At 43.2% G+C, this 27,982-nt stretch overlaps 1 protein-coding gene across 1 annotated transcript; it reads right to left on the reverse strand.

The window, feature by feature from the left end:
* Window positions 1-4,678: 4,678 nt before the first annotated feature.
* actn3b (actinin alpha 3b) lies at window positions 4,679-27,955 on the reverse strand. The gene is made up of 21 exons (XM_035519828.1): window positions 27,821-27,955; window positions 16,838-16,952; window positions 15,120-15,239; window positions 14,866-14,952; window positions 14,240-14,327; window positions 13,783-13,861; window positions 13,508-13,589; window positions 12,588-12,673; window positions 12,267-12,359; window positions 11,479-11,709; window positions 11,126-11,273; window positions 10,515-10,665; window positions 10,020-10,128; window positions 9,652-9,792; window positions 9,189-9,371; window positions 8,301-8,435; window positions 7,841-8,020; window positions 7,260-7,406; window positions 6,926-6,991; window positions 6,587-6,745; window positions 4,679-6,194 (listed from the first exon to the last, which is right to left on the reverse strand). The coding sequence occupies exons 1-21, from the start codon at window positions 27,953-27,955 to the stop codon at window positions 6,036-6,038; spliced, it is 2,694 nt and encodes an 897-aa protein (XP_035375721.1). The 3' UTR covers window positions 4,679-6,035.
* Between the last annotated feature and the right edge of the window lie 27 nt (window positions 27,956-27,982).

A 27,982-nucleotide genomic window follows, 5' to 3' on the forward strand; every position in this document is an offset into this window, starting at 1 on the left:
TACATTTACGGTAGTGAGGTTTATAGGACTGGGAACAGCGGACGCAGTGCGCGGCACATCAGCATTCCAGCTCATTATATGGTTCGGTACCTGTCGAATTACACCGCTGGTATTGAGACGCACTTATGTACATTTAACTGCACCATCCCACTCAGATTGATTAAAATAAAACTGTACAGTTTTTCTGAATCTTTAAAAGTCTTTAAAAACTATTTAACCCCCTTCTTACATGAACATATCAATTCACAGTACTGTTCTTTAGTGTTTTTAGTGTAAAAAACTTAAATTGTTGAAACTGTAATTCTCAAATTCACACATCCACCTACGATGTCACCAAGTGGGCATCTCAGATGTGGGTATGTATACACGCACCAATGAACGCAGAGGAAGATAGACATACACATGCAGGTTACAGGACATTCTACAAGCCTTTTCTGGTTTCTTTTCCGAGTTGTATCTTTCGCTGTACACAAAGCACATCTAACAATGCAAATTGCTGACTGACTGACTCACTCACTCACTCACTCACTCAAACACACACACACGCACACGCACACGAACACCCGCGCGCACACGCGCACACAAGCGCACATTTCATTTTCACCACTTCTCAGAGTTTTCTATCACCATTTTGCAAATTTCATCTCTCTCTGATTAATGGTAAAATACAATTTTCTCTTTTAGTCACTAGTCAGGCGCACCACTGTCTGGCATATAAGGAAGGAAACAAAAAAGGCTTGAATAAAATCAAACCGAAGAGAAGCATGAAAAGCTCTCTACCCAACACCGAGCAGAGCGTGTTGCAGAGCGCACAAACGAGACCGCTCCTCTGTACAAAATCGGCACAAACACATGCCTCGGGGATGGCGCAGGTCGTCCAAAAAGATTTTAGAAAACCAAAAACACGTGTGCAATTGTATATGATCAGTCTCACCAAGCCTGCCATCATATACTACTTGTACTACTACCACTACTGATAATACTACTACTACTAATAATACTACTAATAATAATAATCTCTCTCTTTCTCTATCTCATTCACTTTTCTCTTTGTAGTGACTCTGTCCTTGTAAAATCATGTGTCTCAAAACATACAGAGCGGGCTACGTTTAACACCCATTCCAGCACTGCTGACCACCCTGTGTGTTTGAGTTTGTGAGTCTATGTGCACATGTATGTATGATGGACTGGAGTTTTCTTTAACCAGGTTGAATCCATGTTTATTTATATGAGCACAGGAGACAGAGGACGACAAGGAGGAAGTGAGATACACGCGCATAAAGAGAGAGGGAGAATGAGTAAGCAGAGAGAGGAACTTTGTGAATTTCCTAGACCTGACTGGAATGGCTCATTCCATGGAATGAGTCATCTTTAATACTGTTAATGCAGCATGATCAGTTTTTTTTGCCACTCTGTTTCACACATTTCAAATGATGCACCAACAAGTTGATTATTCTCACATCTTTGTTTTCTGTCTGGCTAGATTCAAGTTAGAACAGGGGTGTCATGGATCGCAGCACATATCTGAGGTGTTTTATGGTCATTACATAAGATTGTTTACATTTAATTTATTTAATAAACTGTTCAATATCACAGTAACATAGGCTTTGTGACCTTGACACTGGCACCAGATCTCTAGCTGCAGGACGGATATCTCAGTGTACTATAGCACAAATGGCAAATTAGCTCTCATGCCATTGTAATAGGGTCTCTTCCACCAATCACCTGGGGAAAGAGTGCTCTTTAACACGGAGGCAGGTACAGCGCTCTCTCTCCAGAGACTAACATCACACTCTTATAAGGGAAACCAACTGAATTTCTGTCAAATGAGCATTAAAGGGTGTTCTATTAAACTTTAAATATTAATTATTAACACAACTTTCTAAAGTTTCGGTTTAAACCAGATTTTAATTTTGTTAACTCTACTGCTTCTTCTATTTATATTTATCATGTTTGTGATAAATAAGATTTGTATGTTTCTAATTTGTATTTTCTAATCGCTAATTTTCTTTAAAACATTCATACGTTGTGTATACTTAATATCTTTCTGTAAAGCTCACTATAAAATTATGGTGTGTAAACATGACTTTTTGTTATTAAAGGTTAAATTACAGCTGTAGTGACATTTCCCAGAGAGCATGAAAGGGATAATGGACATTCATCAGAGGACCATCAAACACGTAACATATAAGTGTTGGTTCATGGCGAAACATGATAATGCTAAACAGTATATATAAATAGCAATAATACATTTTCATTTGCAGTTCTGGTTGTGCTCTGCCTCAGAATGGAATATGCATGTGCATGCTAAACATGAGTTAGCAAAGCTTTTTTCAGTATCAAGGATAAAACACAACTTGCGCCTACACGCCTACAAAAATGATTTTGGTGAGACATTTGCATGGACATCAAACAGCGTTCATAGTTGTGAGAGGACATAGTGATGAGTGTTCATAGTGATGATTAAGTCAGTGACGTAGTTCCAGTAGACACTTTCCCGAGGTAGTGGTCAAATTCCTGCTCGTGTAAACAGACTTTGGGCTAAAAGTGAGCCCACTATTGCCTTCATCTTTACTGCCATTAACCTTTTCAAAATTCCCTGAATTTGTCTGAATGAGGGATTATACATGTTCAGAGATCTGAATCTCTCTGTCTTTTTCTCTCTGTGCATGCTTGTGTTTGTGTTACATACACTGCCTGGCCAAAAAAAAGGTCACCACCTGGATTTAACTCAGCAGATAGGTAAGAGCCTCCCATTTGATAATTACTGCACGGGTGATTATGTTTCAGCTGGCAACAAGTTATTTAACCATAACTGATGCAGTGAGTAGCTTCTCATTTGTTAAACAGCCATGTGGAAAGTTACATCCTGTGGTTGTGGAAAAGATGTTAATCTGTTTCAGAAGGGTCCAATTATTGGCATGCATCAAGCAGTGAGCATGAGACATTATTTTCACACATGGAGTGGCCACCACAGAGTCCAGACCTGAACCTGAGAATCTTTGGGATGTGCTGGAGAAGACTTTGTGCAGTGGTCCAAATCTCCTATCATCAATACAAGGTCTTGGGGAAAAATTCATGCAACTCTGGACAGAAATAAATGTTGTGACATTGCAGAAGCTTGTGGAAACGATGCCACAGCGAATGTGTGCCATAATCAAAGCTAAAGGCGGAATAACGAAATATTAGAGTGTGTGACCTTTTTTTTGGCCAGGCAGTGTATGATGTATGATTGAGCATAAACCTATATGACTATAGAACACGTTGGTCTCTACTTTTTGTCATAGTGATCTCTGTTTTTGTGTCTTATTCTCTCTCTCTCTCTCTCTCTCTCTCTCTCTCTCTCTCACACACACACACACACACACACACACACACACACACACACACACACACACACACACACACACACTCTCCCCAAAACATCCACATATTAAGCAATTGCTTCTGGCCCATTGTAAGAATCTTAGCATTGTGAACTGCATGAATGAAACATCTGTATCAGTCTAAAAACCAGCTGAACAGGACCTGCGCTGGTTAAACTTCATTAACAATGATGTATAATTTTCCTAATGAGTTCCAGTCTAGTTACTCCCACTGTCCTTCCACCACACTCAGCTATTTTACGTCACCTATGCAGACTAAATTTTGTCTGCTAGGGTCCCAAAACCATTTCATCTCTGAGCCCTTTAGGCCTGTATACATTTAGCCAAATAATCATCTCAGAATGGACTATTACAGACACATAACCACTGTGTGAGAATAAACAGACTCTCTGGATTGTCTGATATGCACAGACTTTGCTTTTATTGTTTGGTCTGAATTCTATTTTTACTAAACAGAATCCGGACAAAACAATAATATTCCTGAACTCTCCTCCAGATGGATCGTCTGTAAAGAGCATTTCTATCAACTGGGGTCAGCAAGCACTATAATGCTCCATTAATAATGATCTGCAGTACAAACCCATTGCTGTACATTCAAACTGATAGGCGAATACATTGGCACAGATGCCAAATCAGTGATCTGTGAGCACGAGGCCACCGCAACAGCGGTGCCAGGCTTGCTAGGATGGACCTGGGTGTGCAAGTGTCATGAAGATCCACCTGTTGTGATGAAGGTTTGTCCGTTTCTGTCTATGGGCAGCAGGAACTTGGAAGAGGAACAATGTAATGCATCAAGCATCTCAGAATAAGAAAGCTGAACCAAGACCACCTATTAATGGTTTGTGTAATGACATTGATGAATGTAAGAGATGCAGAAAACTGATCCTATATCAGTGTTAACTGAGCTCTGATTTGAACTGTTTTAATATGAAACAAAAAAAGAGGGATAAAAATAAAAACTACGCACTCATTAATTTCAACTATTTAATCAACATATGTTCTGTAGATTTTGTTTCCCAAAAGCATCACAGAAAATGTTTCACCGTCTCCCTCTACCAGTTTGAATGATCTTAACTGTGCAATTTTCAGTATTTGAGTGGTGTGTTTGCATGCTATATGTATGTAATTAAACAGAATGGTATTATGATACCATATGTACTTCCTTAGAAGGATTTGATGGGTTATCCAAACCTGCCCTCTACTGGGGAAAAGTGGAAAACTTTACTTCACCTCATCTTTCTGTGGTAACACCCCCACCCCGGCCCTACACACACACACACACGGGAACAGACTTCCACCAGTCATCCAGACTTCATGACAGACTTTATTTGGGGGACATTTGTTTTCATTTAGCAATTGCTGCATGAAAGTGAGCATTGGTGGGTGGGAGGAAGAGACACAGAAGGACAAAGTGAAGGCAGCGTTTGGAGGGCAGAGGGCAGGGGATTCATGGTAGCACCCAACCCCACAGCCTGGGCCTGTCAGCTCCTACCTGAGGCTTTACTCCATCACCATATCAGATGCTGGGTCGTTATTCGTGTGTCTAAGTCTGCTGCAGTTTCCACCTGCTGGCCTGGGAGTCAGGGATATCAGACCCTGCTCCCTCGGTTTGTTAGGACTTCCCAAATTCCCTCCAAACACTCCAAACACCACTCTCTGTCTTTCTGCTTCCTCACGCCTGCCTGTGGGACTACCAAATATCGTTCTTTCTGTTCATGGAACACCAGGGACAGAAGTTTCAGGAGAAGGGAATGAGAACACAGAATAGGGAGCTGTCTCTTACATGATGCCCAGGTTCAGCTCCAGTTCCTCAGTCTGACTAACTATTGTTTCACCATGTTTAGTGACTACCCGGCATCATCTCTCTATGTGTATCCATGTCTTCTTACTCTTGTTCAGATAACATGCTTAGCCCAGTACACACCTTTCCTATTCATTTCCGAACCATTAAGAGGCATGTATATTTCATCCCCGTCTCTCTGCCCTGAGTTACTGTTGGTTCTGTTTGTAAATTCTCAGGAACAAATATGAGAAGTCACCGCCCAACCCCACGACTATACGAGACATACAAAAACAAAGAGAACAAAATTAAGGTTCTAAATACAAATATAAGCAATAATGATTTCCATGGACAAGACCAAAGCATGTGAGATCAGTGCAGGAGGAGGCTCACACCTCACACACACATTAGATTTACCAGAGAGGAGCAGAGAGGGAAAGAACAGGAGAAGGAAGGAAAGATCAAAGGCAACAGAGAGAAATGGGAGAAAGATAGGAGAGAAACAACACTGGAGGTGTGTGGGTGTGTGGGCACCTCCAGCGGAGCGTGGAGCCACACACCAGCACTGTAGGGCCTTAACGTGAGCTGGCGACAGGGCGGCAGTCTCTACTTATGGAGGCATCCACAAAATTACACATACACAGGACACAGGAAGAGAGCGGAGCTAGCGCAGCGGAGAGTGGGAGGACCGCTACAGACGGAAAGAGGGAAGGGACAATTTTCCACGGTTCGCTTATTTGAGGACTTCTGGGCAGGAGAGGAGTGTAACGGGGAGGGAAGAGAAAGAATGAAAAGAAAGGGTAAAGGAGGAAAGAAAAGAGAGGAGAGCGGAGGAGAGGAGGAGAGGAGGCGCGGAGGAGAGCAGTTGCTTATAGGTCGCTCTCCCCGTACAGGGCACTGGAGAAGGAGATGTAGTCGAGGGCTCCGGGGATGCTGTCTGGGCCGACGTACTTGGTCATGCGGGTGATGCAGTACTCTGCCTGCTCCGGAGGAAGCTCTCTGCGCAGTTCATCCACCGTGATATAGGACTGAGAGAAGGAGGGAGGGAGAGAGCGAGAGAGAGAGAGAGAAGAGGGGGGAAGGAGAGAGGAAGCGAGCATGGACTTATAGTTCATAGCATGGACATGGTATTGTAATTATAACATGTAATTGTTGTCAGAACGTATAGTCTTTAAACATTATAACATATTATTACATGTTATTACAGCAGGTCAAGTGCCACTATCACTATAAATGTGTTATTACAGGTATCAATTTCTCCTTTGCCACAAGAAAAAAAATGTCATGTCACAATGAGCAACAATTTCTAAGCTTTAGTTTTAAATGAAACAGCTGCTATGCTGTATCAGTAATGGTACGTCTGTAGAGCCCCTGTGCCCGACCCAGGAGGGCGGAGCCTGGAGTGTGCAAGGGCGCTCACCTTGTCGGAGGCAAGGATCTTGAAGGAGGCCATGACCTGCTCGGCTGTGTCAGTCTCTGCAGTCTCACGGGTCATGAAGTCGATGAAGGCCTGGAAGGTGACCACACCTGTGTTGTTGGGGTCAACCAGGGTCATGATGCGGGCAAACTCCACCTCACCCTGCCTCGGAGCAACAAATTACGTTAGGAGGAAAATATATTGTATATGTGTGTGAACATACATGCATGAGTCCGTAGGTATCTGCTGGAGTGTTTGTCCTCCTAGAACCAGCGACAGTGTGTGTGTGTGTGTGTGTGTGTGTGTGTGTGTGTGTGTGTGTGTGTGTGTCCGGTCTCCTACCAGATCATAACCCATGGAAATAAGGCAGGCACGGAAATCATCAGGATCCATCATGCCATTTCTCTTCTAAGGAAGGAGAGAAAGGCAGTGGTTACAGAAAATGCATGTACACACACACACACACACACACACACACACACACACACACACACACACACACACACACACACACACACACACACACACACAGTTCACATATCTAATTAACTGGTGATTACATTTCCTCTCACAATTGCATACAATCACATTCTCACTAATTCTTGCTCCCACTTCTCTCTCTCTCTCTCTCTCTCTCTCTCTCTGCTGGCCCCCTTGCTGTCTCTTTGTCTCTCACCCTGTCGAAGTGGTTGAAGGAGGCCCTGAATTCATTGAGCTGCTCCTGGCTGATGCCCTTGGCATCGCGGGTCAGGATCTGGTTCTCCACCTCGTTGATGGTGCGGGCGATGGTGGTAAGCAGTTGCTCCCAGCCCACACGGATATGCTGCAGAGGAAGAGAGAGAGAGCAGTAGATAGAGAGAGAGCGAGAGAGAGACGGTGAGGGAGGAAGGGTATAATAGATCATGGGAAACAGATACACACACACACACACACACACACACACACACACACACATATATATATATATATACAGAGGGGTAAAGTGGTAAGAGGGTTAGGATATGCATAAAAAGAATTAGGTACAGTATGGTAAGGGAGAAGTCAAATCCCTTTTCTACATCATACTGTCTGTGCACACTGGAGATGCTTTGTGAGGTTTCAGTGGGGATATCCGGATCAACTATAGGGTCACGTGGGTGTGAGAGTGGGCTGATGCCCAGGCTCTGGATGTGTGGGTGTGTGGGTGTGTGTGTACCTCCATGGTGTAGTTGTTGTGTGTGCGTGCGTGTGTGTGTGTGTGTGTGTGCGTGTGCGTACCTCCATGGTGTAGTTGGTGTGTTTGTTGTCGAAGATGAGCGCCTCCTGGATGAGCTGGTGGTCTCCCTCCAGTTTGTCGATATTGGATTTGTAGTTGATGATGTTCTGCTCATATGTCTTCAGGTTATTCATCTGTTCCTCTAGGGAACCGGTGATGTCCACTGAGACATGGCCAATCTCCTAAACCCACACACACAGACCCACACACAGACCCACACACACACACACACACACACGCACACAGCAAAAACATTATACAGAGCAAGATGCTGTAACTGCATGCTGCTGTGTATAGCACCTATGTTTGGCTGTGCCTGTATTAGAGTATGAATGTAGCCCACTATAAATATGCTCAGTTTATTCCATTACACGGAATCTCTCCTCTCTTTTTTGTGGAACTGACACGAACGCAGAGCCTAATGAGAAACCCATGGCAGGAGAAGGTGCCCCGGCCTCATACCTCCATCTTGGTTTGGATCCAGGGTCCGATGATGTTGGCCTGTGCAGCAAACTGCCGCCTCAGCCTCTCGTTGGCCTGTTGCCTGGCAACCTCCTCCTGGAGCATCTGGTCTCTGAGGGGCACCAGCTGCTTCACCTGCAGGGGGAGTCAGAGAGAACAGCAGGGGTCAATATGTTAGACATCGCTTCTTGACAGCACAGGAGCCTGACGAAGCATGTTTTCTTTCAGAAAGCTGTCCTTGTGTCTCTTCTTATGTCAAGCTCCAAACATAAACAACCACCACTAAATCTTCATGGGGACAAGAGGCGAGCGTCACCATATGTGTTTGCCATATGGTCCCAGCCAATCGGGCGAGAGGAAAGGAACACTGAGCAATTGCACCAGCAGATGATGCGTGATGCCTTCACACCAGCTTTCCAGTTAGGAACAACAGCCAAGTGAAACCTTGTCCAACATGGACGAACGTCTCAAGCTGTCTCAAAGCCTTCTGCTGTGTCAGTTAACACCAGCAGCCATAGGAAATGCCACAGGAAAAGGCTCGGTCCTCAAACATGTCTGATGGGTTTTCCCACCATGACATACCATTTCACAAAACTATTCGAATAAGAACCACCATCCATGAAGCTTCTACACGGCACGGATTCTCAGCAGAGCTCATCAAGCCTTGACTCAACCGTGCACTACCATGTCCCATGCTCGATTCTCTAGTGAAACGTCTGGTGCTGGGTTGAACAGCTGTAACAGCAGCAGGCCCTGGGATCTTGGTGGAACCCCATGCTCTACAGTGGCGCTGTGGCCTGTCTACGGTGATCTATGGTGGTCTATAGCGGTCTACGGCAGTGTATGGCCATCTGTGACCTTGGGCTGAACGGCCGGTCGCACACCCACCGTCTCCCACTTGTTGCTGATGTCCTGGGAGCTGAGGCTGGTATATGGGTTCACTCCAGACAGCTTGATGCCATAGGTCTGTGCAATCTTCATGATCTCATTTATGATGCCCATGATGGCCACACGCTCTTTATCTGCCTCGGGGAGTGTGGCCTTAAACTGGTCGTGGGCTGTGATCAGACTCTGAGGAAGAGGAGCAGGGGGTGGAGTGAGGGAGGAGGTTAGAGGGGGGGATCAGAAAGCTCTAGGTTGTCTTTTTAGTATTAATATAAAGTATTAGAATTACCGTGCTCATTCTCAAGTCTTGTCATCTTATTACTGTTACATCTTTTGCATGTACAAGTTATGCATAATTCATACAAATATATATTCACAGTATTACCAAACTATGTCTATGCTATATGCCATAAAAGAAAGATAACACCAACCATGGACAGTGCATGTGATGGATAGTAATGGCTACCTGAATCTCCTCAATGCTGTGCACAATGAACATGTCCTGCAGGTCCTCCATGGCTCCATCCATCCAGTTGTTGAATGGCGCCGCCCTCTTGGCAAACTCCAGGTACAGCTGATCAATAGTCTCCCACAGCTTCTCCACACGCTGCAGAAGAGTTAGGCAAAGTGTTGACTTCATCTAACTCTGCAGTCCTGGGTGTGTGTGTGTGTCTGAGTTTGTGTGTGTGCACGTGTGTGTGCATGTACTTCCAGAGCTGTCATCATCTAACACTTCAGTCCTCAGTCACAAATGAGAACAGCCTTGTGTTATAGCAGTTAGTATTGGAGTTTGGGTGTGACTCAAGGTGTGACTCAGGGTGTGTGTGTGTTGACCTCCAGAGCATCTCTCCTCTTCTGTGTGAGAGTACCCAGGTTGTCCCATTGGTCGCAGATGCCCTGACAGCGTGCATTTACTGTAGCAGCATCATGGTAGTCCAGCTCACTGAGAGAACACACACATACACACACACATACACACCACCCTTATGTTTGAGTTTAGCTGAAAACTCTACACTCTCTCATCAAACAAAAAAAGGGATGTGTTTGTAATATCCTTGCCTAAACTGACAGATGTTACAAGCCAAAGTTGAAAACTAGCTGAATTTTCTATATGAATGTTGAATAAAATATAATCGGAATGTAGGTTCATGCTCTCTCTCACTCTCCACACACCTCTCACCTCTCTCTCCATCACACCCTCACTCTGCCCCCATTTTGCCACCCTTCCTGTGTATCTTTCTTTCTCTCTCTCACTCTCTCACTCACTCTTCTCTCTCTCAATCTCTTCTTTCTCACTCTCTTCTTTCACTCTCTCTCGCTTTCTCTCACTTCAGCTCCTGAGCAATAGCAGCGATCTGCTCCACTCTGTCCTGGTGGGCGGCGAGGTCGCTCTCAAACGCCTCGTGCTTCCTCATTAGAGCCCTGATCTCCATCAGAGACGCCGACTCATAGTCTTTTTGAGACAGCAGCTCCTCTTTCCCTAGAGACAGAGAGACAGTGAGAGACAGGAAGACAGAGAGAGGCAGAAAGAGAGAGAGAGAGAGAGAGAGAGAGAGAGAAAAAAAAAACAGACAGAAATAGAAGTGAAAGTGGAGAGGAGGGCGAAGGTGGACAGTTATTTGTGAACTTAAAAATGAGTCATATGTGAAATAACTTTTACATGAAGGAAATGTGTGTGAAATATGTGTGATTTATGTGTGTGTTTGTGAGTGTATGTGTTTGAATGTGTGTATGTGTGTGTACGTGCGTGTGTTTGTGTGTATGATGTATGGATTGTGTATGTGTGTGTGTATGTGAGAGCTGTATGGATATGTGTGTGAGTGTGTGTGTGTGTGTGTGTGTGTGTGTGTGTCTGCATTTGTTTTTGTGTATGAAATGTGTGTGTCTGTGTATAGGTTTGTGTCTGTGTATAAATATGGATGTGTGTGTGGTGTGTTTACCTGCGGTCCAGCCCTCATGCAGAGAGCACTTCTGCCTGAACTTCTCGGCGAGGTGGTCGAGTCTCTCAAGTCTGCGGATCTCTGTGAGAAGCCACTCCTCATAGCCCTTCTCCACCTGCTCAAGACCCTTCCACGCATTGGCAATGTCCTAGAAACCCCCACCCACACATACACACCCAAAGATTGTGTATCCTTGTCATGCTCAAATAGTATATATAAATAAGTGACAAAAAGGTTTTTTTGTTATTCTTGGCATCTACAAACCAGGAATGTGAGCAACTGCAGAGAATAAAAATGTTCTGAAGAGAAATGTACTACCAAACACTGTTTTTAGCTTGACCCGCTGGACGTACCGAAACCATCTTGCCCTCGGAGGGCATGAAGGCGGGCCTGTTGCTGAGCCTCAGTTTGGTCTGCAGCGTGTTGAAGTTGATCTCCAGCTGGCACTTCTCCTGCACGCGTGGGGGCTTGTGCACACGCCGGTAGTCACGGAAGTCCTCCAGCTTCTGCTGCATGGCCCGCATGGTCTGCTCAGCCACACGGTTCTCCAGCCAGGGGATCGTCCTCCTGATCCACTCCAACAGCTACCACCCCGGGGGTGGGGGTGGGTATACGGACGGATGGTTGATGGGTTGATGGATGGGTCGGAGGGGATGGAAGGAATGACCAAATAGGGACAAATAGATAAGACAAAGAGTGAACACATTAAAAGAAAGAGATGAATTCTTTGTAAGAGACCTAATAAAGTTCTCTGCAGGCCCCAGATGGCCTTGATAAGGAGGTAAACATCAACATTTAGCTGACACTTTTATCCAAAGCAACTTACGATTATGACTGAGTACAACTTGAGCAATTGAGGGTTAACAACTTGAGCAATTGAGGGGCCCAACATTGGCAACTTGGCAGCAGTTAGGCTTGAACTACCACTGCCCTCTATAGTAGGAATGGCCTACTGACCGAGATTGTCAGGACTGCTATATCTAAACTGTAATGACACACCTCACTGGCTACCTGACGGACCTCATCCAGGAGGCCCATGTGTAAATCTATTTTCTATAATGACCAATAACTCACCCCAGTGGTCCTCTGACGGAGCTCACTGAGGAGGCCCGTGTGTAAATTATAAGGGCCCATAACTCACCTCACTGGCCAGTTTCTCATACTCCTCCATCAGTCGCTCATTCTCCTGGTTCACTGCCAGAACCTTACAGATCCTGTTAGCAGCAGTCTCAGCCTAGAGAGACAGAAAAAAAGAGAGAGAGAGAGAGAGAGAGAGAGAGAGAGAGAGAGAGAGAGAGAGAGAGAGAGAGAGACAGGAATATGAGAGAGAAGGACTGCTTTGTTCTATGTGGAACTGTTAATGTATGTTGTGCTGTACTTGGACATGGGTAGTGGGGAGAGGGGTAAAATGCAGGGTGCAGTGTCTTTAGTGTGGGGTGGGTGGTGCTCTCTCACTCCCCACCTGCTCAGCCCCAGCGAAGGCGTGGTAGAAGCAGGACACGTAGGTCATAATGGCTTTCTCGTCTGGCTTTGGGGTGTTGACAATGTCTGAGAAAGAGGGAGACACAGGGCACAGGACAGGACATGTGAAGAAGGAGAGGCCTGACCTGGGATCCCTGCTTTCAGAGACACTGAACACAAACACTACAGCATGGCTGGAATTCTCGCTCATTTCTCACAGGAAGTGAATATCACCAAGGCTTCATTTCGTCAGCTGCTGTCAGGACCTCAAAGGTCTACCCTGCTGAGCGGGAACTCGGAATGACACATAATGCAGCCCGGGCTCACTTAAAAGACGAGCTCACCAACAGAGCCGGCTCTGACAGGCTTAAGATTGCAACATCTACAAGTGTGTTATTTGTGTTACAAGTGTTTGTTGTGTATAAATGTCTTATTTATAAGCATTTGTTGTCTATATGTGTGTTATCCGTGTGTGTTGTCTGTAAGTGTGTTATCTAAAAGAGTGTGTTGTCTATAAGTGTTTTATCAAAAATTGCGTGTTGACTGAATGTGTTCAGGTATCAGGGCACAGACTGCACTCATATAGGAATTCACAGAGAGCTGTATCCATGGTAACAGTGACATACAGTCTTACTGTTGGCATGATATAAATATGGAGCTTTCAGTTCATCACTGATGCAGAAATGTAAGTTTAAATGGGGAATTTAAGCAGATTCTAGGGAAAAGACAATATTCAATTCCATCTGTTTGTTTTCAGTCTAACTGGAAAATAACACTTATCATAAGCTTGGTGGTGGTCACGGTAGGACCACTACAGGCCTGTATGTTTTAACACTTTAAAATGGTTTAAGAAATTTTGTCTGAATTGCTTTTATGATCATTCTAATGCTCCACTGTGGTTCATTAATGGTTGAATCTCACCTTCAGCGTCCAGCATTCTGGGGATGTCAAGGAACTTCTCCGCCACCTCAAACGCTGTGTTCAGGTTTCCAATGGGGTCGTCCTTCACACAGAGAACATCAGAGGAACCCAGATAACCATGAGGTCAGTGTCATGTACACAGTGGAAGATCATTGTACACAGTGGTAGAAGTAGAAAATATGAAACAGAAGCCAAGAGAAGAAAGGAAAAATCAACCAGAGACAGAGATGGACAGAGAGATAAAGAAAGAGAAGGAGAGAGTGGAAGCAAAGCACCTTTCTCAGTTTGGAGTAGTCGATAAGGTCAGGTCTGTGCCTGTGGATGAGGGCACACAGAGCAAGGCCATCCTTCCAACTGAGAGAGAGAGAGAGTGAGAGAGAGGGAGAGAGAGAGAGTGTGAGGGGGAGAGAGAGAGTGAGACAGAGAGTGAGAGAGGGGAGAGAGAGAGAGCGCAGAGGAGAGTATCAGTGAAGCAGTAAAGCTGAAGCAGAGGAGGAGTGAGCAGAACCCATTCATCATTACAACAACTATCCTACAACCATTCAACAACAACAATCACCCAGCAACAAACAACAAATACTGAATAACCATAGAACAACAAGCCAACAACTATCCAACAACCATCCAACAACCACCAGCCTGGAAGTGTGAAAGATAATTCTAAGTGTGTATGTGTGTGTGTGTGTGTGTGTGTGTGTGTGTGTGTGTTGTTTCAATTGATGAATCTCTCACCTGATGTGGAAGTTTTGTACATTAACATTCCTATAAGGGGCAGTCTTTCTCTGGCACCATAGCAATAGACCCTCCTTAGCAGAGGTCTCTATGAGGGTGGTAATACACACACACACACATACAAAGGGAATGTGGTGAGAAGAGGTACTCTTGTTTTTAATTACTGTTAGTTCAGCCGTTAATAAGGGTTTAATTAGAAACACGGCTCATCGGGTTTTCTGGAATTAATCTTATCTTAGATGTCAGTCAAGGTTCATAAATGATCTCTAATAAGATGATGTCACTTCTGTTTGATTTTCTTAAATATCTTTGCATCCAAAACTGTGCATTTTCATGCTTTTATATAGACCTACTTTCATACAGGAAAATCTATGTACAGTATATTCTACTGCAATGGAACTCCCCTGCCAGGTAACCCATACACCCTACAAAGCTGCTTAGATGTCAGAGAGACAAACTGTGTACAACAAACTTGGTAACCATATGCACACTGCTTGAGTCTGGTGTGTCCTTCAGGTACTTTAAAACAAAATTCACATTCCCAAATTCAATTATACTCAAGACAGTAAGAGTTCTGTGGATTGAAATCTTAAATTCCTGGGTCAACTCAAATCCTTAATGTGTACCTTCAACAGAGATGTCCTGGATAGCAAAACGGAGAATGATGGTCCAGATCATTCCCAAAGTCATCTTCACGTTCCCATCAACAATCTCTGCACAGAGAGAGAGACAACGAGGGAGAGAGAATCCCCAACACAGTGAGCAGACAACCCCAAACTAGGGACACAGCCTGTGAACTGAATAAATATAAGAGTCCATGAAGCAGAACTCATTGGCATGGCTTCACATCTCCAGGTGGCAGTCACCCCCAGATGCTCACCCTCTGCTCCAATGGACACCAGCTTGACTCCCTTACTGCAGATGAAATCCAGGGCCTTGTTTACGTTGGCGATCTTGTGGAATCGCATCTTGCCTTTGTCTGGTTTGGGCAACCTTTCGCCTGTCAGACATTTAATCACCAGTAGTCAAGCAATAACGGACAAATATGTATGACATACGTCTTTGTATGTATGACATGCATGCAGATAACATGCCTGCATCAAAACACACAAGTACACACACACACACACACACACACACGTACACACACACAAACACTTGATTCAAATATCAGTCTCACTAGGTAAGATGCTAACAAAACAAAAACAAGAAGTGATGTAAGCCATTTGAAGGCTGCTCATCTCCAACTATTGTCAGTAAAAGCCAAAAGTGAAAATGAACTTCTGCACACTCCTGTTCTTGTCAGTGCTACAGTTATTCTGTAGAAGGGAGGGATTTACCTCCATGTACACACAAAGCTAAATTATTCACACTGACCTCCTAGGCAAAACAATTATGGATTCTTTATGTGTGTTAAGATTCTTAGCACACATAAAACATCAAAATAAATGAACCAATCATTTTAATTATATATAGTGTTGAAGTGAATTACACTTAGAATTATACCTAAAGCCTGAGTTGGGGCAGTTAGCTGTTCAGAATGTGAACTGCAGAATGACTGAGAGTGGGACCTGCTCTTTGCCTCAACAGAGCGTATCATGTTCCATAGTATGAAGGAGAGAGCCGTCTGTGGTCCTGGTGGCTGGGATCTCATGTCTGGGCTTTAATGAAAGAGTGCCTGGTGTGAAAGTCACCAACGGGAAGGTTGGTCGCGTCCCAAAATCGCCCCTTTACCACAGACCTCCGAAGTAAACTTGTCATGTTCAGGAGAACTGCTATACCACTTTGTGGAGTACTGTTAAATCACTTTGTGGAGAATCAAGCCTCAGAGAAGTTGTGGTAAACGTTTTGTGAGAAGACGCTTCCCACCAGCACCACAGGTCCGAAGGCCTCGCCTAAAGCAATAGTGCTGTTCTACAGAGTCCATGCTGAGGATCATGAGTCATTAACACATAATAACAACAGTCCAAGAAAGATCACAGAAGATGTAGCTGCAGACAGTTATAGAAGAGAACTTTCTACTATGGGTAAAATATGAACTTGTGTAACCTGTTAATGATCTGAGAATAAAGTAAATCATGATGAAGTATACCAAAGTTTTACACTTTGCTGGGTCAAAGGTTTAGAGGCTTAAAGGTTTACAGAGTCAAAGGTTTACAGGGTCAAAGGTTTACAGACATTTTTAGACTTCCTCTGGTGTTTTTTTCTAGTGATGCACAATATTCAAAACCCCTGCACAAGTCTTCTAAAACCCTACAGTATATCTAGCCAAATCATCATATTGTTGTAGCAGATCAAAATAACAACTGCTTACGCAAATTATAATCATTCTTCTAAAGCAAGAATCACATTATACCGCAACTAAGTACCATTTCGCTGTTTGACAGTTTCTTGCAGTTAAGAAGTTACATTATGGTTGAAATTGAATACATTTTCTAAAATAATATTAGATTTTTTCAACAGATATTTTATAAATGGAAAGGTCACGTGTGTGAATGTCTACATTTAGAGTTTTGCAACACCTTTGGATGAGTTATTATTATTGATAACTTTTGTGAGAATCTCTTCACAGGCAGGTAGTCATGTCACCATGGTTACCTGAGATGACCTCGAGAAGCAGCATAAGCTTGAGGCCATTTCTGAAGTCCTCCTCAATGTTCTCGATCTGGGTGCCAGCCTTCCGCAGGTGAGAGTTACACCAGGCTGTGAATGTCTGCCACACACACAGGCATGCACAGCAGGAGAAAGAGAGAGAAGGAGAGAGAAAGAAAGATATTACATTAGAATTTTACCAGGCATGCCACATATAACGAAAACTTAATATACATCTGAACTTTTCATTTTAAATTGGCACTATTTTTAGGCTTGCTTTCATTAAAAAAAACACAAAAAAACACAAAAAAAAAACCCTTGTAAAATGCTGTATGAATCACATTTTCAATCAGAATTCAAGCTATTTCACATCAGTGTGTGGTGTGGAAAGTGGGCTATCATCCTCAGCTAAGGCTGTCATTACAGAGCAGAGCCCACACCTCTGACAGCAGAGGCTTCCGCTAAGCGAGACTCCAAAAGAACTTGAAGTAGGCGTTCAGGGTAAAGAGGCCCAGGCTAAAAATGAGCGTAGAGGAGGTACTGAGTGATCATTATAAAAGAGTATTAAAGGGAGTTAAAGCAAGTGAAGTGTAGGAGGAGGTGATGTACTGCGCCAGGGCCCCGGAGAGTGAGAGAGGAGAGAGAAAGCAACGACAAAAAGGGAAGTAAGGAACAGGAAGGGACTGAAACAGCATGAAAAGAGAAAAGAAAAAGGCAGACAGGAGTTTGGGAAAGAGAATTAAAGAGAGAGAACGAGACAGAAAGAAAGAGAGAGAAGAAAGTGAGCGAATGTGTGAGCTGCATGTGTGAGTACTGGAGCTGCAGAGGCCTGGGTCTAAATGTAGGAGTAGTGTGTAGTGTGTTTCCTGAATTGAGCAAAAACTGGCCATCAGAGACTGGCCACCAGTGACTGGTCATCAGTGATTATCGGAGACTGAAAAGCAGAGATTGGCTATCAGTGACTGGATATCTGTTACTGGCCATCAGAGACTGGCTATCATCCTCTGGCTACAGAGCAAAAGGGCTGCTGAGAGGGCGTGAGCAGGGCTGTGGGGAGGAGGATGGGGAGCAGGAGGGAAACTGAAGGCTATAGAAAGGGAGACCGCTGGGGTGAATGAAAGAGTGGCCAACGATGATGTAGTTCTAAATAAAAAGAGATGGAAAAAAATACAGGGAGGACAGGCAGGGCAAGGGTATAAAAGCAGAGAAAATAGGTAATAGGGAGGTGGGGAAAGAAGCTAGGAGGAGGAGGGGAGGAGGGGTAAAGAGTCTAAATCTGGGAGCCACGGGACACCGGAGAGACAGCTGAGAGAGCGAGATTCCAGCAGAGTTGTGTGTGTAAGTGTGTGTGTGTGTGTGTGGGAGAGAGAGAGAGAAAGAGAGTGGATGGGTAAACTGAAGTGTTTTTTATAAACAGAGGCTTACACAAATAGTTTTAGTTCACCATTTGTAATTGGCATTGAAATCAAGGAACTGCAGTATCTTAAAAAAAAAAAAACACCACCAACTCAACATGACTAATTTAAACAAAATTTAAACAAAACTAAAGCCAGTGCATAAAAGCTTTGGCTGTTCATTCATCTTCATTTCTGCATGTGCGTGTTTGTGTGTGTGTGTGAGAGAGAGAGAGAGACTGTGAGAGTGTGCGCACGTGTGTGTATGAGAGAGTAGGAGTGTGTGTGTGTGTGAGAGAGAGAGACTGTGAGAGTGTGCGTGCGTGTGTGTATGAGAGAGTAGGAGTGTGTGTGTGTGTGTGTATATGAGAGAGTAGGAGTGTGTGTGTGTGTATATGAGAGAGTAGGAGTGTGTGTGTGTGTGTATATGAGAGAGTAGGAGTGTGTGTGTGTGTGTATATGAGAGAGTAGGAGTGTGTGTGTGTGTGTGTGTGTGTGTGTGTGTGTGTATATGAGAGAGTAGGAGTGTGTGTGTGTGTGTATATATGAGAGAGTAGGAGTGTATGTGTGTGTGTGTATATGAGAGAGTAGGAGTGTGTGTGTGTGTGTGTGTATATGAGAGAGTAGGAGTGTGTGTGTGTGTGTGTGTGTATATGAGAGAGTAGGAGTGTGTGTGTGTGTGTGTGTGTGTGTATATATGAGAGAGTAGGAGTGTGTGTGTGTGTGTGTGTGTGTGTATGAGAGAGTAGGAGTGTGTGTGTGTGTGTGTGTGTGTGTGTGTATGAGAGAGTAGGAGTGTGTGTGTGTGTGTGTGTGTGTGTGTGTATATGTGTGTGCAGCTGTTATGTGCACTCATCCCTCTCCACCTGTTGGCCATTAGCGTCTTTGCAGGTCTATCCCAACCCTCCATCTTAAATGAGGTCATCCGCTGTCAGCTGACAGGCATGCCAGTCCGAATGATCTGTCCCCGTATCCCTACTTTGCCTCCCACTGAACAGATGGGAAACAACCCAGTGATTTTGTTACACCCCATGTTGGAGCTCCTGAGTGCATTAACCACTAATGACCACTGGTGGCATTGTGGGTCCATGAAACAGACAGAATAGAAGTGACAATTCAGAAAGTTGCAAAGAAAACCAGATAGCTGAATTTTATTACAAAAATAATAGACATTTTCCATGTAACTTTTTAACACACCCCTCTGAGTGTGTGCGTGAAGTGAACCTGGGTGTTGTGAAACCAATTTCCATTCACCTCGAATTCTCTGTCGATGATGACCACAACATTGTACCTGCCACTTTTTTGACAGCTAAGGTATGAGATCTGTTTCCTGTGTACTTTACTGAATGAGTCACTGCACTGCAAACAGAGCATGACGTAGAAACTGCTGCTTGGAGCTGTGAACCGAGAGGAAGCTACAGAGACTATGGGCTGTGTTTAATCAGCTGAGAGACAGACAGAGAGAGAAAGAGAAACATACCCAAACACACACACACACACACACACACACACACACACACACACACACAATCTATAAAAAGTTACATAACTATTTATTATTTTCCATCCTTATAATTCATTTATCTTCCTTTGTTTTCACTTCTTCCCTTTATGATCATTTCAGACTAATTACAGCGAACTCTTAATTTCCATAATTGCAAAAGTGTGAACATAAAATTGTGTCATATTTATGTTGTAATACTGCTGTGGCAATACTATAATTGTATATGGTCATGCCAGTAAAGCTTACTGAACTGAACTGAGAGAGAGAGAGAGAGACTTATTATCTGAAATTAACGTCAATCACTCTATGCATCAGGGGTCTGCAGTTGTCCACAGTTCTAAGAGTCTGACTGAATGTGTTCTCCTCTCTGATCACTGACCACGTTCAGTCAAAAGGAGAGTGTTTCATGCACCCCTCTCTGACACATAGCAGCCAACAGGCATGCTGACAGCATATGTAAGACTGTTGAACTACAAAGTAACCTCTGACCCGCAGCTGATGTAGTAATATCATGCAGAGTTTTCACTAGCGGTAGAAATAAATTTCAACATGGACACCATCAAATGTCCTAAGAAAATAACACTTTTATTTCTAATTGAGAGTTTGCTCAGTTATATAGAAGTATTTAGACGGTGACAGAAACTCAAGTAGTTAAAATGTGAATCAGCTAAAGTAATTTGTTTCAATGGATTGCAACATGAATACAGTTGGATTTAATCACAAGCCAGTAACATCATTTATTAGTTCATGGCTAGGTTTCCTAAAATCATTGTAACAGAAAGATGATCATTGAATGGTAGCGGCAGTATGATCCAGAACATTCTTTCTCTCATTTAAGATGATCTTAACATACTGCCCATATTGTTTTTTCACAATACACATGTGCTCAAATGCTCATATCTGTGGGGTGTGTGTGTGTTTCAGAGAGTGTCAGTATGAGATCAGTCATACTAAAGGACAATGCTGTGGCATACTGTGGGCAACAAGAAATGCTGTTTCCTGACCACCACACTCACGCACACTCTCATACACACAAACACACCTGCATACACAGGGACTTTTCTGTATCTGCCCTAGTTCTCAACAGGGGGTGTTATCACCATTTTAGAGCATTTATAGTGCCTGAGCATTTAGTAACACACACACACACACACACGCTGTGTATTAATAGCTTGAGCTGGTCTGTGTGGAACACTGCCATTTTTTCCTCACTCGTTCAGTACTGCCATGCTCCCACCTGTTCAGGGTGGTCAATGGGCTGGTGGAGGGACCGGTGGTGATCTTTCAGCATGGTGACAATGTAACAGTTCCCCCCTGCCACAGAGTGTCAGCTGCCCCCTACTCATATCCATCTGGAACTGCACCCCCACATAGTCAGAACCAACTCTGGAACACAGCTCACACATACAGGAAACTCAGAGAAATACAGGACCAACATGCTGAGCCACCCAAGAACATTATGTTTAAAGCCATTTGTCAGAGCAGTGGGTGTTTATTTACTTTCAATTAAAAGTGGTGGTATGGTAAATTCTTCTTTTAGTTTTGAGTGCTTTACTGTCAGAGGGACCCCCTCATCTTCAGTGATTTTGAGGGTAGAGCCTCTGTTCTGTCCCCCTGTAAGTGTTTCATCTATAGTTCTAGTGTTTAAACATGTTTGTCATGTTTAACATAGTTTTGTTTACATTCAAGCCTGAAGGACAAGTTTGGGAACCAAAACTGTTTCCTCCTATGCTCCTCACAAATGTTTGTAGAACACCCACTAAGGAATCTTGTTGCATGTTATTGTATCAATCTTTAATTGCATTATTATCTTACTGCAAATCATAATTTCCATGGCCTAAGACAGTGTTTCTACAGTGTTTTACAGCGAAGACTGGGTTTGCAGGTTTGCACAGTGTTTTACAGCTAAGACAGTGTTGGCACAGTGTATTCCAACTTAAAGGGATGTAGATGGCACTCTGGATCCAGTGCTTATATAGTTCTAAGCAGTCATAAACACTAAGCCTGGGAGAGCTTTTAAACATGAACACCAATGCCTATAAACTGCATCTGATAGATGGGATAGTCCTGCCAGGCTGATGGTGGGTGCCAAGCGCTTACTAATTTTCCTTATTAAGATTTCCCTAAACATTAGATATGAATATTGGGACTACCTTCTAGGATTTCCAGAGCTTTGGGATATTTGTTCCTGTGTTCCATTGAAGTTACTGCTCAACCCTAGTAACATTTGGCTGGAGTTCAGGCTGGGATCATTCCCTTCTGTGTCTCAGGGGAGAGGAGAAGCAGAAGATATGTCTGTCTGGGTTGTCTTTATGTCAGTTAACATCTCTGGTTGATTTCAGTATGCTGTTTTATTGGCAAGGTATGTGTCCTTCATGTCTCCTCTGTTTTTCAAATTTTACGTAACACTGTGAGTGTTTAGGCTTGGCATACTAAAAAGGTTTGTTCAAGACATGAAAAACATGACTTTGAGGTATGGACATTTTGTCTTGAGGCTGAAGTATGACTAGTGATGAGATCCCTGCTGTTTTTTTTCACCCTATGGCCACAGCATGATCCCTGCCAGTATGGAACAATCTTTATAGCCCAGCCACCTCCACACAGTCCTTCAGTCCTCAAATTCCACCTGACATCATTTGAAGAGTTATGTAAAAAGGAAAGGAAATTGCTTATATTTTATAGTGTTTCTCTCATAAAATAATATTTTGTCATTCTTTATAATTCTGCCATTGATGATTGTTAACTATTTCAAAAAGCAGCTTTAAACTGAGTTGTGGTGTGTTGAATGGAGCATGAACGTTTAACAGTCTTTTTTTTAGGGGGGGGGGGGGTTATCATGCAAGACATGACACACATTTTTCTTGTGCTTTTCCATCTTCCAGTACCTCAAGTAGACTTTGTCCAGTGTATATCTGTTTGACAACAACTACCTTATACAATTGCAGGGTACACTACATTGTGTTTGAACAGAGACCATCACTGACGATAGAAATTCATACAAAACTAGGCTAAATATGGGAACAGGGTACATTTAGAAGTTTAGAAGCTGACCATCTAGCTTGAACAGTCACCACAGCTGCTAATACATCAGTCCATAAAAAGGTATCACAAACCTCTACAGCATGACACTAGTACATATTAGAAGAACTCAAACTGTGAATCTGCAGTACTGTTAGATTTGCTATAGCTAAATCAGGGTAAGGGTCTCCTCACACACTAGGTTGGTCCTGCAACTGGACAACAGAACGAACTAATCATGGCTGTGGATTAGAAACCATGACTCACAGAGAGAAAAGTTACCATAGCAACAATAGTTCTCCCCATAAGAAGAACATGAGGTTTATATCACACTTCTGCGCAGCACACAGTGGAGTGGTGGACACCATAGACAGGTTAAGCACATCTACCCTGCCTCCATTCGCACTAATGATACCATGTAAAAAGACTCAATACATATAGCAGAATTTAATTCGCAAATCTTTCTGAAAGATGACGGTGTTGCTTTTGGACATGGTAATAAAACTATGTTTTTGTGCATTAGATTAAAAACAAAAACCAACAACAGCAGTAAGGCAGAGCCAGAAAGTTAAAAAAAGAGGCCATATTACCACATTCACCTCAGGAGCATAGTCAGCTGCTGTGTTGCATCAGTGACTACAGCAATAAGCAGGAGGAATATTAATCCATGAAAGCAGCCTTGAAAGCAGCCTGGGTGATGACTTTTGCAGAAGCAGAAAGGCTGGCCTTTAATATCCTTCAGGCTCTATGTGCAAACTCACTTACCTGACATCACATCTCACTCACACACACCCACCCACACATAAAATTAACATATGAATACAAAAATGGACACAAAAATCACCCATGACCACATAAATGTGTACATGAACACACGCAGATCACAAACAAGTACACGCCCCCCACCTACACAAACAAGCATACACAAACACAACACACAAGAATAAGCACACGCACACACACACACACACACACACACACACACACACACACACACACACACACACACCTCAGCCTTTCCTGAGGCCTCTGTGCACTCCCTCTGGTAGTTTATAGCAGCTGCCCTATATGGGCACAGCTTCTGGAATAGTAACTGCCATTTGATCTATTTGATCTGACTACACACTCTGTGTGTGTGGTGTGTGTGTATACACTGTAATAATCAGGGACACCAGATGACATCAGTACCATATCAGGATTGGTAACATATTAACATTATATTGACATTAAACAAATTGGCATCAGCCCTGATCCAGAACTAAAGGAACAGTAAGAGCCACACCCCTAACACAGTACAGTATCCTCCCAGGGTCCATAGCCAGGAATCACACTCCTGCCATTTAAAACACACCACACAATGTATGGAGAGCACCACATTTCATTTCACATTTCATGTTTATTTAAATGTATCATCTCTGCTAAGTGCCCTAATGCACTTGTGGATAGAGAGTCACAGTATAGTCAATTATGAAGGAAAAAACAACAAAACCCCACCTGACTCATTGTAGAGACTGAGATAACCTATGAGCTACTGATGTCTCTGCGATCAAAGCCTTAGCCCCTAATCTCAGGAGTGGTTAAGGGCCTGAGCTCTGGTCTATGAAACATGCTCTAATATTAATTTTTAAAAATAAGTCTCCTTCATCCATGGAGATTACTGTTTCCATGGATTTAAGGGCCCAGAGACCTACATTGCATGAAAGGCCCAGTGTAGCAACATGTATCTCTGTGAGAGAGGTGGAATTGGGACAATGAGGTGGTGTACATTTCTATGACAGAAGTGGAACTGATGCCACACATTCCATCTTGAGTATGGACCTGAGGGTCAGTCGAGCAGAGGCAAGAGATCAGAGGTCATCCTTTTATCAACAACTAAACTAGCGTATAAAATTATTATATATATATATATATATATATATATATATATATATATATATATATATAAATAAAACGGAGCCTTGTAGTACACATCACATGTGTGGGTTAATTTCTTTTGGGTTCATTCTCTGAGAAGACTGTTCCCATGCACATCCCTGCTATACATCTACTGCTGTGCAAAATGAAAGGATTATTACTGAGAGCACACACATGCACACACTCGCACACACTGAGATGCACAGTTCGTTCACAAACACACACTCAGACGCACAGCTCATTCTAAAAAGCACATTTGCCTTGTCCTTTTACATGATATCATCACTTTCACTATTCCATAGAATGCTTACAAACATATACTTCTGCAATGGAAATACTGAAACTGAACAATTTTTCAATAGAATTATTAGCAGAAATAATTTTTCTCAATATAGTTATTAGCACAATTAGACAGATTCACTCTTCAGCCCAATTTGACAAATCCATGTCAATTTAATTTGATCAGGGATGACCATTCCCCTGTGTATATGCATTGGTTAGCTAATAAGGACCTCTGTCTGGATTGAGCAAATGATATTTATAGTTTACTTATGTTACTAGCTGGCCCCTTATTCACAAGGCCGGCAGGAGACCAGTGTTGAGTGCGTGCTGTAATGTGTCTGCATTTCTATGAGCAGAAAAGACATACTCATACCCCTCAACCTCTGACCTTTAGAAGAGCATAGCCTACACTACTCGTCAGCTTTGGCCACAGTTAGCCTTCCATTCTCACTGTTTAAAATTACAGCCAGACCTGTTGAGAAGTACCTGGATCTCGTACCACTCTATCTTTTTAGCTGATCCTCATACAGTCCTGGAAAATAATTGGTTTTATGTAATCTGATGTAAGTGACCATCTACAACTCTCCAATCTCCATATTACACATTTACCTGCTAACACCTTTATAGATATTACTGAGTTTATTATAAACTCAGGTAGATAACATATGTCAGTATATAAAATAATGGATATAAAAGAAACTCATCTAAACTTTTATAACATTTATTTTTGCAATGTCCTCGACATTCCCAATGACAGTAGGATAGAGACTCATACTACAAAGGATACTGTAGTCGCTATTTAAATGTTTGGATATGAGATTCAAACTCAGAATGTACAAGTCAACAGCAGTTATTGGCTGAGAAAAGTCACATCTAATTTCTGCTGCCTTTAGGAACACATCTGATGTAACAGTGTGCTGACAAACGGCGATTTGATCCAAGCATTGTATGTGCATGTGTGTTCTGTGGAAATCTGCGGGTAGGGCGCATGAACAGGTGCAGAAGCGCTCCTTTCAGATTCATTTCACCACAAAATGGTGCCCTTTCTATATCCATGTGATGATATCAGCTCCTTAAGCCTCTTGCCGCATAGCTAAGAGCATGAGAGCAGCCTCTGTTCCAGGCTGTCTGGCGCTCTGACAAACAGAAGAGCTAATTTTCCAATGGACAGAGCAACTTTTGAAAACTACTCCGCCAAAGTGCCAGGAGACGCTAATCCCAGCGAAACACATCATCATTGTCAGAGGAAATTAAGAAATCATTAAATTAACAAATTAGCATTAAAGGGGAATTCAAATATGAACAGATTAGTTCACTCAGATTGTTTAAAAACTAAAAAGTGTGTCGGCACACATCCATTCTTCGGATTCAACCATCTTTTTGATTGGAATTGACAAACAGAGAAAAGCACCAGGTGGACAAGACTTGCGCTTAAAAATGCCCCTCTAGTAAAATAGTTGCAACTGACATGGGGCCGTGTGTCTACTCTGGTGAGAATGCAGGAGGAAAGGTGATAGCAGTGACAGAAGAATGTAGAAAAGGACGCGTATGTGCCGTGAGGATGGGGACACACGCGGATATAGGAGAAGCAGCGGTGAGGTTTGAGAGTATTTTTAGCACATGTTTATTCGCAGACTGTAATAAAGCTTTTGGGCTTCTCCTGGCCTGAGTGCCTCTCTCCCTCTGGATTCTACCATCTGTCGAGATCTTTCACCTTTGTCAGGCCTTTTAGGTGTGTGGAGGGACTGCTTGACTGCAAGTAGCCTCTTCATGTATGACTTCATATACTTTGAATTTTAAAATTAAATGTAGAAATGGGTTTAATGGAAGTGCTTAACTAAACAAAAATACATTTATTTGCATTCTGTCCATATTTTACATTAAATGGTTTTGCATAAATGAAGGCGGATAAAGCAAACTGCACGAGTAAAAACAAAAACAAAAAAAACAATATAAATGTACTAAAGTAATGAAAGCCCCCGTTTATTTCCAGGAAAACAAATGTGCTCGCGTGTCACCGTAAACGTGGCTCACAATTCAACGGGTTGTTCTTCGTTGGCGTGTGCTGACGTCACACTGCAGGAGGTCCTCTGACGTCCTCTTAAACGCCACCTGTCGTGCGTGTCCGGGGAGCCTCACCAGCTGATCGTCAAGACATTGCTGCGTTACGTCCCGGTTTCACGACGCCGGATGCGTGATTTCGGCCTGGCTATGCAGGCATATCATGCCTGGTGCATGAGCAGAGCAGACTTTACAGGGGAGCGCCCGTTAACAGCAAAAGCCCATTACCAACCTCAGTGTACGTCAAGAACAAAACGCCCCAAGAGCTATCCGATACTGCATTTCTTGGCAACGGACTTAAATTCATGACAAACTAGTGATTTATGGTTCCATGAAAATACTACTTTTAAATGGTTACACATTTTTACTTTTAGCACAAATGTTATTCTAGACGTTAAGAGATTCTCCTAATATTTAGGGAAACATTTCCAGTTCAAAACTGTCCACTAATGTACCCAAGTATATAGTTTTATCACCTATTTTAATACATGAATATCTATTAGATATATTTAGAAGCACAGTTCATGAAGTAGGTAGGGGGCGTGAGGAGACACGGTAAGACAACACTGAGAAAGCAGCGAGGCCAACATATCTAACTTCTTACAGTCACCGGAATGCAATGAACAGCTGTGCGCCAAAAGGCTGTGGAGCAACAGCTAGTCTCCATGCGCCTGTCAACGTGCCCCGTAGCGAGCGATTCCGCGCCCCCAGTGTGTAGGATGGAAGAATAAAGGCAGTGAGTGTGTTTTTTCTTTCAGTGCTTTGAGAGCAGCTGTGCGTTTTCTTGCAGGTGGACATACGCTGCTCTAGACCTACCTTCCTCTGTTGTTTCTCCCAGGCAGGGTCAAGCAGAAGATCTCTGTCCCAGTCTTCCTCCTGAGTCATGTAATCCTCCGTGGACACCGTGTAGGTGGTGTTGTATTGCACTTGCGTCTCGACTGCCGTCATCATTCCACGGTATTTTTAAGGGCTTCAGTT

The sequence above is a fragment of the Electrophorus electricus genome, chromosome 19, assembly GCF_013358815.1.
Source record: "Electrophorus electricus isolate fEleEle1 chromosome 19, fEleEle1.pri, whole genome shotgun sequence".
Lineage (NCBI taxonomy): Eukaryota > Metazoa > Chordata > Actinopteri > Gymnotiformes > Gymnotidae > Electrophorus > Electrophorus electricus.

Coding starts and splice junctions, on each gene's coding strand:
- actn3b (XM_035519828.1), bottom strand. CDS start 27,955: ATGATGACGGCAGTCGAGACGCAAGTGCAATACAACACCACCTACACG. Junction 13,590..13,782: donor ACTACTCCAAACTGAGAAAG/GTGCTTTGCTTC, acceptor CTCTGTGTGAAG/GACGACCCCATTGGAAACCT. Junction 9,793..10,019: donor AGAGGAGAGATGCTCTGGAG/GTCAACACACAC, acceptor ACTCTTCTGCAG/CGTGTGGAGAAGCTGTGGGA.